At 40.7% G+C, this 14,036-nt stretch overlaps 1 protein-coding gene across 4 annotated transcripts in view; it reads right to left on the minus strand.

The window, feature by feature from the left end:
* Window positions 1–14,036, minus strand: part of NSMCE2 (NSE2 (MMS21) homolog, SMC5-SMC6 complex SUMO ligase) — a 133,685-nt gene that overhangs the window by 67,564 nt on the left and 52,085 nt on the right. For all 4 annotated transcript variants that reach the window (XM_062627058.1, XM_062627057.1, XM_062627056.1 and 1 more), the window contains one exon: window positions 4,487–4,640. In XM_062627058.1, coding sequence (XP_062483042.1) covers window positions 4,487–4,640 — 154 coding nt within the window. The remainder of the gene's footprint in view (window positions 1–4,486; window positions 4,641–14,036) is intronic.

Genomic DNA, 14,036 nt, shown 5'->3' on the forward strand with positions numbered 1-14,036 from the left:
GAGTATCAGAAATTTAAACTGATACACAGAGATTAAAGGCAGATCTTACTTTCATTTTATGAAGGCAAAATTCTCATACTCTGTGCCAGAAGATGCCTTTGAGATATATATATATATATATTCTATATATATTGGCATGGAATAAAAAGACTTGCTAATACAACTTTAAACAGAAGGTGGGATTTTAAATTTACAGAAGATACAAAATGCAAAGTTACAATTCCTGCAGTAATCATGACTTGGTTCCTATAGGCTTAGTCCTGCAAGGTTCTGTACTGTGGTTACACTCCAATAAGGAAGTGAAACATGCCAGCAATCTCACTCATTTCAAAGGATCTACTCAAGCACTTTAATTTAAGCAACTTGCTCAAGTATTTAACTTAATCAAAAGGAGATCACTAAAGCACTTTGCAGATCCAGCACCCTTATGTGCAAAGAGTGGATCAGTCATGCAGGGTCACAAAAATGTTTTCTTACAAACCACACATGTAATCATTTAGAATTTGCTGCTACTACCAGATTTAGTGAATACCCCTCCAAGTGCTCCATTATTTGGAAAAGATGATGTAGCCATTCTGAGGTACAAGAAATGGCTGAAAATATCATAAAAACATATTAATCAACACTTATTTTCCATGGCTTACATTCTAAGCAGGTATGAGACAAAAAAATGAAAATGTTTTCCATTAAAAATAAGAAGTGGGAATTTAGGAATGTGAGATTGTTCTGAAAACAGACTTGAGGAAAAAAATCACTTGCTCTTCACATAAAACCCGTCTGACAGTGTTTTGACACATATCATCAGAGGTGGAGATTTCACATCATTTTGCACAAATTCCAGCTAAAGGAGCTGCATAATAAAGGCTCACAGATTGAGGGAAAATGCCTGCAAACTGTCTGAAAGCTGAGCAGAACAGAAACTGCTCTGAGGCATGATATCATCTTTACTGTCACACAGATGCACTTTCCCAATTTCATTTCTTCACTTTAGCTGCTGTTAAAGCTCAAAGAGAAGAAGGTCTCCTTCCCACAAAGCTGCCTGGAGGACAACCTGAAGATGATACAGCGCTGATCCCCTCCCTGAGAGTATCAGAGGTACCTACTATGCTTCATGTCACCTCTTAGGTGGCAGAGAACAACCACACAGCTCCTTTCCATCACTGGGGCACCAAATATCAAGAGACAAAATGTATTATCCTTCTGAATTTTCTGTTGAAATAAGGTTATATTTAACTGCTTCACACTCTGCACCATACCCAAAAGGAAAGTTTTTCTCCTTAAAACACTAGCTAATTTCTAAGTAGCAAGACAATATGAGACTACGTTTCCTTGTTCAGCTATTCTACAATAAAAATGTCAAACTCTGCATAAAAACTATGTAATGATTAATGGTAAGCTATCATGAAAGGCAAATCATTTTAGCATCTACCCCATCTGCTCTTCAGATAGAAAAGGCTGGGACAAGAGAAAACTCCAGGAAAGCTCCTCTAAAAAACATGGCTGGAGTTTTTATATCTTATCTGATTTAGCAATAAAACCAAACCCCAGGGAAGAGCTAAAAACTGAATCACACTGTGTATGTGTGCTTGAAACAGGCCAGGAGTCATGCACTAAGTTGTGCCCAAACCTGGCAAGACTAATACCTGAAAACAAAGCAGCAACCAGGTAGCTGTAGATGAAGTTATTGATACATGTAACTCACATCAAGCAGCTTTACACATAACTCACACCAAGCAGTCTCCCCAAAATTGCAGACACATTATAATATGCTGTATTATGGGACCAGTACTGTAGGACTCATGCTTTTGAAAACACAATGCATAAAGGAGAAGCTAAGGAATACACAGATGACTTGACTCAAGCACACTGCTGACTAACAGGATGACCTTAATGTTCTCCTGTATCTGAGCTCAGCTAGTAATGCAACCCAAAAGTCCCTGCTTTCTAGCCCATTCTTTACAGTAACACTACTTTCTGCATGGTGTATGTGATATTTTAGATAGTGTTCAATTACACATCTCAGCATACTAATTTACTACATAGAGCCCAACAACAAGAATAGACTTTCTGTATCAGACAGAGTACACGTCAGCTTAGCTTCTCACAAAGATGTTAAGACCAGAGGCCCTGATCCTATGAGAATGTATCTGTCATTTTTTAAGCTTGTGAATGAATTTGTGACATTCAGTTGTTGAGGTCTTTTTAAAGATTATGTATGAGTGCCCAAAACACAGAAAAGGAGAGAGAGAGGAAAAGGGTAAGAAGTTCACATAGCTACAACAGAGAAACTGAACAATCTTACTGGTTCCAGGTCACTGTATCATAAGAAGCAAATTTACATCTGTGAATACAGACTTCACTGATCTTCAGTCATCCACTATTATTCAAGAATTTCTGAGAGCCTTCCCTGTAAAAAAGCCTTTTGAAGAGGAAAGTAAAGTCGGAAAGTGACTTTGTGGTGGATCAACACACTACTTAGGCAGAAGACACAATATTAATGCAAGTTTAAGGCAGCACTATTGTGCTTGCTTTGAAAAGTTTAACTTTGAATTTTCCACCTATTTCTGTCTGCAGATCTGAGGTGGCATTTAGTTACCCATTTCAAAAGCAGGGGGGATATACCAGGCTCTTTATTTGAATGCATGCTCATTATACTGCACCCAAGTCTGTGAAAGTTAACTAATAACTTTCCATTCAGCTTTTTAAATTGCATAAAATGCTGCAATATGACCAAATGTGATGGTTTTACCTCATCCGAAACATCATGTGTTCTACAAAACCCAAGCTGACCCATCTGACTGAAACAGTCTGAACACAGCAGTACATCCAACATCACCAAGCATTTCATACTGGACACAGTCTGACCTCTGTGCACAACTAAAACAGAAGTCCAAGTGGCTAATAGGACATATCTGGATTTCAGGCAGTATTAGCAGAATGATGTCCTTGCATATTTTTTTTTCCAAGAATAACATTTCCTGTGCTTATTTAATCTTATTTAATTTTATTTAACCTTATTTAATACCTTTTTTTTCAACAGGTATTCCAGTTAGAACTCAGTCCCACAGCCTGAGCTGAATGCAGTACTACGGCATACACCCCTTCCTCAGGCAAGTACAGGGTGGAAAGTAAATCCAAAGTCAGTTATCAAGATTTTATCTTCTCAGTTACAAACACCTGGAAATTAGGAATTACAACATAATGGTGGGGCAGTAATAATTTTATGGTTATGGAGAGAGTGAAAATTACACTGTTTTGTGGTCTGCAACTTGGTATGCTCATTCTTAAGAATAGCGCCAAGAGCTCACTTGAACTCAGAGATCAATGCTAATACTCAAATCCAAAATCTCAGAAACCATAGACAGGAAACACGTATATTAAGCCCTCAAGCTCTAATCCTAGGGAGTTTTCAGATATCAGATCTAAAATTCACCTTGTCAAACATGTCTTCACACTTCATAAATCTCTACAGAGAACAGGGAAGTAATCCAAAGTCCAGTGAACTCAGCGGGAAAATTCCTTCCGCTAGTTTCAGCGGGTTTCGGATAGGGCTCCACAAAAACAAAGCTCAAGGAGAGCTACAGGAAAGCATCCAGAGTATCATTTTTCTAATGGTATAAATCATTAATCTATAACTCCTGAGGTTCCTGAGATACCAGTTTATGTTGAAATCAAAATGCAGGGTGGGAGGGAATAGGTTCAGGGGTCAAGGGACAGCAAGCAGAATAATATGAGTTCAAAACACGATCACGACTGGGGAAGAGCAGCACAAATAGTGTTAGAGCCTATGAACTTTCCCGGCAACAGTAATCAGAGATATTTTAATGGCTACTATAATCTGCAGGGCAATAAAAGTGTACAGTTTTGTCGTGCTGCATAAATACTAGAACTGTTCACTCTCCAGCTTTTCTGGTAATTCAAGCAGAAATAACTTCATAATTTAACACTTGATAAATCACATGAATTAAGAAAACCAGATTTTAATAAACTGCAGCATTACATGGTGCGTGCATAGAAGCTGTAAACCTGAGAACACACACAGTAAGCATTTTTTAACAATATAGTTCTACCATTAAAGCAAAGGTCTTCTTAGAGTTGCAACACATCCTAAGTTGTGAAACAAGAGCAATTTGTTTAAGTGACAAATGAAAACAGCTTACCTAATCTTTTTAGAAGATCCTATCAACTAAGAATAAAACTAATGAGAAAGGCTTCTAACGAAAAAGCCCACCTTCCACAGAAAAAGATGTGAAGCAACATTTTCAGGGTATTTGTATTCAGACATAGCAGGAGCTGTGGGAGTCTAAATAAAACTACCAAAGTAATTAACACTGGCTTCCTTCTGCAGAGATAGCAATTTAAGTAAGTTTTTAAATACAAACACCCACCTCAGTTTGAGCCATAACCAGCAGCTCTATAGGGCAGTTAGTCACATCTTACCATTTAGCTTTCAAAGAATCTATAGTTTTTAAAAGATAAGACTTACATTGTTTTCTCATCTGTTTAAGCTGATCCTTAAAATAAACGTATTTTTCATTGTTTTGCAAATCTGAGTCACTGTTCTCGCTCTCCATCGCAGTAAATTTTTCGTGTACTAAAGATTTTAAATCTGGTATATTTTCTGGTTTTTCTCTTTTGATCTGTAAGGAATAAGAAGTACAATGTTATTCATTATGACCTCTTTTAATACAAAGCAGTAGACATCAAGCAAAATGCCATGAACATAATCTCGGTTTCTTTTGACTACATTTAGATTTCCTGCTCTGAAACCATAACCTCCAGGTAAATATTTGTTTCAGCAGAAGTAACTATGATATGCAGAGATTAACTTCTCAGTGTCATTTAACTCAGTTACTGCTGTACAGGTTATTTCATAGAATCATAGAATCGTTCGGGTTGGAAAGGACCTTAAGATCATCAAGTTCCAACTCCCCTGCCACGGGCAGGGACACCTCACACTAAACCATATCACCCAAGGCTTCGTCCAACCTGGCCTTGAACACCACCAGGGATGAAGCATTCACAACCTCCCTCGGCAACCCATTCCAGTGCCTCACCACCCTTACAGTAAAGAACTTCCTCCTTATAGCCAATCTAAACTTCCCCTGTTGAAGTTTGAATCCGTTACCCCTTGTCCTGTCACTACAGTCCCTAATGAAGAGTCCCTCCCCAGCATCCTTATAGGCCCCCTTCAGATACTGGAAGGCTGCTATGAGGTCTCCATGCAGCCTTCTCTTCTCCAGGCTCAACAGCCACAACTTTCTCAGCCTATCTTCATACGGGAGGTGCTCCAGTCCCCTGATCTCCTTGTGGCCCTCCTCTAGACTTGTTCCAACAGTTCCATGCCCTTTTTATGTTGAGGACACCAGAACTGCACACAATACTCCAAGTGAGGTCTCATGAGAGCAGAGTAGAGGGGCAGGATCACCTCCTTCAACCTGCTGGTCATGCTCCTTTTGATGCAGCCCAGGATATGGTTGGCTTTCTGGGCTGCAAGCGTGCACTGCCAGCTCATCTTCATTTTCTCATTGACCAACACCCCCAAGTCCTTCTCCACAGGGCTGCTCTGAATCTCTTCTCTGCCCAACCTGTAGCTGTGCCTGGGATTGCTCTGACCCAGGGGTAGGACCTTGCACTTGACCTGGTTAAACTTCATGAGGTTGGCATCAGCCCACCTCACAAGCGTGTCGAGGTCCCTCTGGATGGCATTCCTTCCCTCCAGCGTATCAACTGAACCACACAGCTTGGTGTCATCAGCAAACTTGCTGAGGGCACACTCAATCCCACTTTCCATGTCAGCGACAAAGATGGACACTGAGCCATTGACCACAACTCTTTGTGTGCAGCCATCCAGCCAGTTCTTTATCCACCGAGTGGTCCATCCATCAAATTGATGTCTCTCCAATTTAGAGACAAGGATGTCGTGTGGGACACTGTTGAATGCTTTACACAAGGCCAGGTAGATGACATCAACTGCTCTACCCCTGTCCATCAGTTCTGTAGCCCCATCATAGAAGGCCACCAAATTGGTCAGGCAGGATTTCCCCTTAGCGAAGCCATGCTGGCTGTCACCAAGCACCTTGTTGTTTTTCATGTGCCTTAGCATGCCTTCCAGGAGAATCTGCTCCAAGATTTTGCCAGGCACAGAGGTGAGACTGACTGGTCTGTAATTCCCCAGGTCATCCGTTTTCCCCTTCTTGAAAATGGGGGTTCTATTTCCCTTTTTCCAGTTGTTGGGAAATTCACCTGACTGCCACGATTTTTCAAATATGATGGCCAGTGGCTTAGCAACTTCATTCACCAGCTAACATTCTCACGCTAACAACAGGCAAAACTTAACCCTGCAGGCAAATTTACATCCATGAGTGGTAAAGATCAACATGTTAACAACAGCCAGCATAACACTGAACGTGAATGAAACCAAAGAGTACAGATCTGCCCATAAAGTGAGAAGATGACTGAAAGACAAATAATTTTTAAGGAGTTTTCTAAAAGCTTCCCCTCTCTCCCCACTTTTGAATCAGCTTTCTGGAAGTTTATAATCTACCAACTGTGAGGGTGGTGAGGCACTGGAACAGCTTGGCCAAAGAAGTTGTGACTGCTCCTTCCCTGGCAGTGTTTCAAGACCAGGTTGGACAGAGCCTTGGGTGACATGGTTTAGTGTGAGGTGTCCCTGCCTATGCCAGGGATTCAGAACTAGATGATCTTTCCAGCTCAAATCATTCTGTGACTCTATGGTAACAGCAGCAAAAGCAGTACACATAGCTAATGTAAAAGGAAACCACCTCTACTTATTTGCGCTGTGTGAACAAGAAGCATTATTCCATACAGGCAGGCAAAAACAGTTTCCTGAAAATCATCTGTTTATAATAATTGCATCTGAAATAATTTGGAGAACGAATGACTAGAAACAAAAGGGAAGTCAATCATGTAGGCGATATTAAGATATTCCAAGAATGCAAAAATTACTTTGTGAACCCCCAGAAAACAATGATTAGAGTCTTTGCTTCCCGACATGAAATTCTAGGGAATTGTACCTTTGACAGGTCTTCATAAGAACTAGCTTACAGGTGATGGGGACTGTGCTATGCAATGATGATCAGCAACAGCACAGACTCTGAAAGAAGGTGGACATCTGTCACATTCTTAATGCTAAGCATTTCCTGAATCAGACAAAAGCTATTTCTATCCCAAACATATGGTGAAACATGACATTCTGAAATAAAGGAGGTAAGCATTTCTGCTGAGCCACTCTTCCCCTGCAGCACATATGACATTCTGCCCCTCACCAGACCATGGTACTGGTCATTGTGAAAGACAGGAAAAGAGCCTACTGAGACAAAAATGGTTCACTTCACCAAATCATTTACAGGCTTCAGAGTTTACAGAGACCTTGGAAATCCTATGGAATGCATCTTTTTTCAGTAGCCAATGAAATAATAAATATTCATGTAAAAATGGACTTTGCAGATATGTAAAATGCTACATAGCCATGAAAACTAAACTTTCCTTTTAATCCAAGCAAATTAATCCATAGAACTATTATTTCTTCCAAGCGTAAAGCAGTTTGGCACATTTACTTTAGGAAGACACAAGTTGTGGCAAGAATTAAAATAAGAGAAAAGCATGCACTGCCAGGTGATAGCATGTAGCTTTCAAAGGCACCTGGAGAGGAAAGATCACCTACCACAACATCCAGCTGTCAACGGGAGACACTCAGGAATGCCTTGGTACCAAAGGAGTACAGTGACTCTGAAGACCAACAGCACAGATGCTCAGAGTGCTACATAAAGCCAAGCAGAAGCCTACAGTCTTTAGCCTGTGAAACCTGACAAAAGGAGCTAAGGAAATAAGAGCATTCTGTGCTTCCGGCAATGGGGGCAATCACACGTACTCACATGTTGCCTCTGTGTGCTGGTTTTGGCTGGCATAGAGTTACTTTTCCCCATAGTAGCTGGTATGGGGCTGTGTTTTGGATTTGTGCTGGAAACAGTGCTGATACCAGAGAGGTGTTTTAGTCACGGCTGAGCAGCACTTTCACACAGCCAAGGCCTTTTCTCTCCTCACACCACCCCACAGAGAGCAAGCTGGGGGTTCACAAGGAGCTGGAGGGGACACAGCAGGGACAGCAGACCCCAGCTGACCCAAGGGTTATTCCACACCATATGGCGTCTTCATCAGCATATAGAGCTGAGGGAAGAAAAGGAAGGGAGGGACATTCACAGTGATGGTGTTTTGTCCTCCCAAGTAACCATTACACATGATGGAGCCCTGCTAGCCTGGAAATGGGCTGAACTGGGATGGGAAGCAGTGAATTAATTCCTGTGTTGCTCTGCTTGTGTGCATGGCTTCTGCTTTACCTATTGAACTGCCTTTATCTCAACCCACGAGTTTACTCATTTTTACTTTTTTTGATTCTCTCCCCCATCCTGTTGCAAAGGATTGAGTAAGTGGCTGTGTGGGACTTAGTTGCTGTCTGTGGCTAAACCACGACAAACTGCTGCAAAAGAAGGCCCATCAGAATCAAAATCATCATTGTTCCATATTCAGCTGGAGAAGAAAACTGGCCATCAAGTGTACACAAGCACAAGAAAACATTTACTAAATCTAAATACATTGAAAATCCAACATATTAAAAAATAATTATTTGAGCTGGACAACATGTAGTGCAAACATACTCTTTCTTGCAACAACTCCATCAGGCTGCTTTTACAGACATTCTCTCTTTAACATAAAAATGATGTATAAACAGAGGACCACGCTCACAAGCATAGCCCAAATCACCACTCGTCACTAGGACCTGCCCTCAACATGAATGAGAGCACTGTGGCCAGATACCATATAGAAGAGCCAGTTGTGTATACTAAAAAAACCCAACAAACCAAAGTGCTTCTAAGTTGCTGATACACAAAGAGTAAAAGAAATGATATGGACATTCATCACAGAAGTCTATCTATAGTAAAGACAATGTCAATAGTCTTTTCTTCTCCACAGGGACTATGTTTCACATCGGTATAGTTACATCAGGCTCTTTTTATCTTTTTCTTGACTCATAAAAGATTTGAGTACCAAAATCCACCAACACAGCATCTTCAATCATAACCTCAGAGTGAGAGGTGAAGAGAAAGGTGCAGTCAATGTTAGTTCAGTGGTTTTCTCAACTCCAAGAATTAAAGGACTTTACACATATGAGCAGAAAGAGAGAAGGGACTGTAACTTATACTGCCATGTTAGTAAAAAGGCCAGATCATAGAATCATAGAACAGTTAGGGTTGAAAAGAACCTTAAGATCATCTAGTGCCAACTCCTCTGCCATGAAATGTTTGAGAAGCTGCGTTGTATACACACAAACAAGCTTTGCCTCAGCCACTGTGCAACTGCAGAAATTCACATGTCAGTATCTGTACTAACCTCGAGATAACAATTACATAAAACTCTTCCTTGGCTACAGAACTCTCACACAGCTTGCTGCCATGTATCTAACCAAGTAAGAGATATCATGCTATTTGCTAAAGGCAACACGAGCAATTCCACCAGATATCACGAAAAAAATGAAGTCTTTCACACCAGCTATATTCTCAATAGCAATACACTGCATCGTGAGGATAGTCGAGCAACACAGTGTTATTGTATGACATAAGCTCAGACAACCTTCTAGTACAGAAACCTAAAGAGTCAGACAAGAGATGTTCAAAGGATGCCCTTTCCTGTAGTTTAACATCTTTTATGTTTCCAATTTAAATTCAGTTTCTGTTCACCTCCAGACAATTGCTTTTATTAAAATGATTAGTAGAGACACCGTTCCTGACCACACTCAATACTCTACCATCATGTATGCTATTACAAGCACTACTATGCCAGGCAGACCTTCTGGAAGGTCAACATGTCACAGGCGAATAATAAGGCATGTCCACCCACACTAATAACAAGTAAATATGTTTGCTGTGCACAAGCAATTTCTCTTTGGTTACTGCATATCCTATTCCATGAAGAGAATTGAGAATGCTCTAACCCAACAGCATAAATGAAACCAAATGAAAGAAAATGTGACATCAGTCCTAGTTCCTCCTGGTGGGACAGAACATCATACACACCCTTACAGGCATAGTTTTCTTTAGTTCTCACCACCCATTCCTACTGTACAGATTCATGATGGATGTAGTGAAGATGAGTATATCAACATGTATGAGGACAATACAAATTTAGGATATGGCTAAGGGACACAGGAAAATTACCAATCATCAGGGCAACATATTGGGGTTGTACTTCTTTTCGGTCTCAGCATGTCAGAAAAATGATTAGTAGCAAATCCAAAGCATGTTCAATCTCTCAGTAGAAGTTACTTCACGAAGGAGCCATGAAAGACACATTAAGCAAACAACTGTTCATTTAGTAGCACTGTCAGCCAAAACCAGCATGCCAAGTAACACCTTACAGTCATTAGTCAATCCATTGAGACTTATATTGATTTTGAAATGGGGTGGAGGCATACACACCCTACAAAGCATCCTGAAATGACATATAACTATGAACTGGGAGTGTTCAGGACATATGGTGAAAAGAAGTATCAGTCACAACAGCTTGTTTACAGCAATAGAAAAAAGCAGAAGCATCTGCTGTGACAGTCCCGTAGCAGCAAGGAACCATGTGGGTATTTACATGGGAGCTCGGCAATAAGAGGGAGAACAGACTTGTTATACATGATAATTAATGGTACTCCATACATACTCTACCAGCAGTGCTGTCAGGAAAACACATTTAGAAACACTAAAAAAGTAATTATTTAGAAAAACATACCTGTGGTTTACCTATCAAAAGATACATTTGCTCATGGCTGCACACCACACCACCTGGTCTCAGCTCATTTGTGCTAAGAGGTTATTGCTTTTGACGGGCAATGCTTATGAAATGAGCCAGTTCATGGCAGGCCTTTGACTTCTGCCAGTATCTATCTCTAAGGATGAGCATTCCTTTTGTAGATTCTTCAACTGGTAGTGTGCCTATTCCATGCAAAAACTGTTAAAACTATGCCTCAAAAATCAGGCTTTTTGAAAGGCCAGCCTAAGATAATGGTAAACCTTTAGGGTATTCAAAGAGGCAGTATGGGGAATTACCATAACCACCAAACAGGAAATAAATTATTCTGTGCCAGACCAATCCAAGAGCCAGTGAGGTTAAAGGTACCATAGACTAAAATTGCACCAGCTTGCACTATTAGTCTACAGACAGTAAGGGATCAGTGTCTAAAAAGGCACTGATTAGCATAACTCTGCATGCAGGGTTGCAGCATTTAGCAATTTGTCCTTCCCTGTATTATGTCCCAAAACACTTTACAAACGTTAAAGGATTCAGCCTCAAATGCCCGTTGTGACATCGGTACCATCAACTGTACTTTACAAATGGGGAGACTGTGGCATGAAGAGACAAATAACTTGGCCTAAGGTTGCACAAGGAGACTGTGGCAGTACCAAGAATAAATGAACGCCGCTTCTGTGCTTTGAGCACAAAGCCATCCTTTCACCTTCTTCTTTAGCTGAGGGAAAGTTCAAATTAACATGTGCATTTGGTTCACTCCCTACAAAGAGGCCTGAAACTGCTTGTGGCTGCTTGGCAAACTTTGTGATAGAAGAGCGGCATTCTGCCTACCACAAAAATGCTGCTTTGGACTTTGCGTTGCAGTGGTTCACCATGTGATGCGCCACGGTTGTTTTTTAGCCTTTTCTTTCTTCTCTAGCACAGAAGTCCTTTAGTTGTACACTTTAAATCCTGTCACTGTTCACAGGTACCCCTTCCCTTCTCACAGCTATCACTTTTGTCCCTTAGCTTTGGAGAGTCTGCCAAGGCCATCCATTTTATTCCTCTGATATTTCTTGCTACATTTGAACATGCTGAGGTTTCCTCAAACCAACGACACAACCTGCAAAGGAACTGTTTTTCCAAAGAATTCAGAATTCTCACCTTAATCTTTCAAACTACGCATTATTTGCTCCCTGAAAGTTAATCCCTATGAAATACGGACTTTTGAAGTTTAATTTATGGATATTGCTGACATTTGGTAGTTGTGAGGTAAAAAACCATTCCTGCTTGCTAATGATCTTCTTAATGACAGAGTCAGCTGAGATGGCAGAGTGTCTTCATTTTCTAGATTCTTTATTGTTTCATTTATGAAAGGGAGGGTGATTAGTCACCCAGTGCTAAGAAGCTCAGAGGTATGCAGTTACCTAGACATCTACATTCTTCTGGGACAACCCAAAAAAGGATATGCTGGCATCTCCACCTAACTCTAAACTCATAGTAATTTAGACTGCATTTACACTACACCCATGTGCCTGTACATATGCTTATGGAACACTGATAGCAGTTGCATCTTTTGAGGGAAAATATAGTATCTTATAGCTCCTGTTGGAACCGAATTTCTTATCTGTGTGAATTGATATTATTAAAGGAACTCAGTCAAGAGTTTTCAGACAGAAAACTTCAGGTACTTCAGGGCTTGGGGTGCCTAGATTAAGACATCCTATAAAGACCCAGTTTTCAGAACCCAGGCATCTCACACTTTCTGAATTGCCATCAATTTAAAATGTCTGATCCAGACATGGACGTATCTAAAACTACTTATTTCAGAGAACAAATGCCAAGAATTGGCTGGCTACAACAATAACTACAGACACTGTCAAAACAGCCTCTCTGAGCATCTCCATCAGATAAAAATAACTATTTTCCCTTTATTTACCTCTGCTATGCAACAAAATCAACCAAAAATGCACGTCACATTTCTTTCTTGTTTAACGATACTTATGTCCTATTATTTCATCCTTACCTCACTAAGTAATTTACTATTACAAATATGCAGCCTTTCAACACATGTATTATTTTACCTTGGGGTAAGTCAAAGTTTGCTGTGATTATTTATTATAACCAATTTTTTTTCACTGAGAGGGAAAATAACATGGGAGCTAAGTAAATTTGTGGGTTGAGTCACCCATACACTTTGTGAATCATGTGAGAACCAACTCTAAGTGAGTCACCACTGTAACTGAATCAGGCTGCAAAATTTCAGCTCAACCTAAACAGTCATTTATTATTCTTCAATGGCTGGATTCAAACCCTTAGCAAATATCAGATCATTTGTTGATGCACAAATAAAACACAGCTCTTGGAAACATCTGCAAGGGCAGTCAAAAAGGATATCATCACTCAGCAGCGGGAGCAGCACTCACTGGAACACAGCTCTGCTGCAGTCAGAACTGCCTAAGGGCCCACATCTGATTCAGGAGCTTCAACACCTCTATACATCATGACTGCAGGGCTGGGACTCTGGTTGAGCAACACCTTTGCAGACAATTGTGAAACGCCAACAGAGGCATATTTATAAGGGCTGACCCATACTTATGACACATACTGCCTATTAAACCAGGCCAGCACAACAGAAAATGACTGTCAGCACGTTTCAAATATCCCAAGACTTTGCCAGAGTCACAGCCTGGAGGTGAGGCAGGGTTGCCATAGTGCAAAAAGCAGCATGTCAGTGCAGTGGTTGTAGCTAAGGTGTCCCCTCCAATGACACTGCCAGTATCTTCCACTGTTTGTTTCCCTACTTTGAATGCAGCTGGATGTGTTTAACCTTTATGAAGAAAGTACAGAGGGACACACACTGCTTCCATGAACACTGAGGTATATCCAAAGGAACTCCTCACAAGTCATAGCATGTAAAGAGTTATTTTGGTAAAGCTAGAAATGGACTTGGGCCCACTCTGCTTTGCTTTATTTCTCCCATTTAGAAAGGAACCATTCATACAGAGTGGGACTAAAGTACATGAGCACCAGATGAAGAAGCAAAACTGCCTGGGCACAAATGCAAAGTTTAGCCCAAGCAGTTCTTGGGGTTTCCATCTGTTAGAAGGTTCACCTCAAGCAAGACGCTTTACTAGGCACATGTTTTTAACAGAAAAGAAAATATCCTTATATTTTCCCCAGTCACCCACTATGGTGAAGACAAGACTGGGAGCATCTTTTTGTTTCTCTCTAAGACCCTT

The sequence above is a fragment of the Pezoporus occidentalis genome, unplaced genomic scaffold (assembly GCF_034315485.1).
Source record: "Pezoporus occidentalis ecotype Australia unplaced genomic scaffold, CSIRO_AGI_Poc_V1 ctg3, whole genome shotgun sequence".
Classification (NCBI taxonomy): domain Eukaryota; kingdom Metazoa; phylum Chordata; class Aves; order Psittaciformes; family Psittacidae; genus Pezoporus; species Pezoporus occidentalis.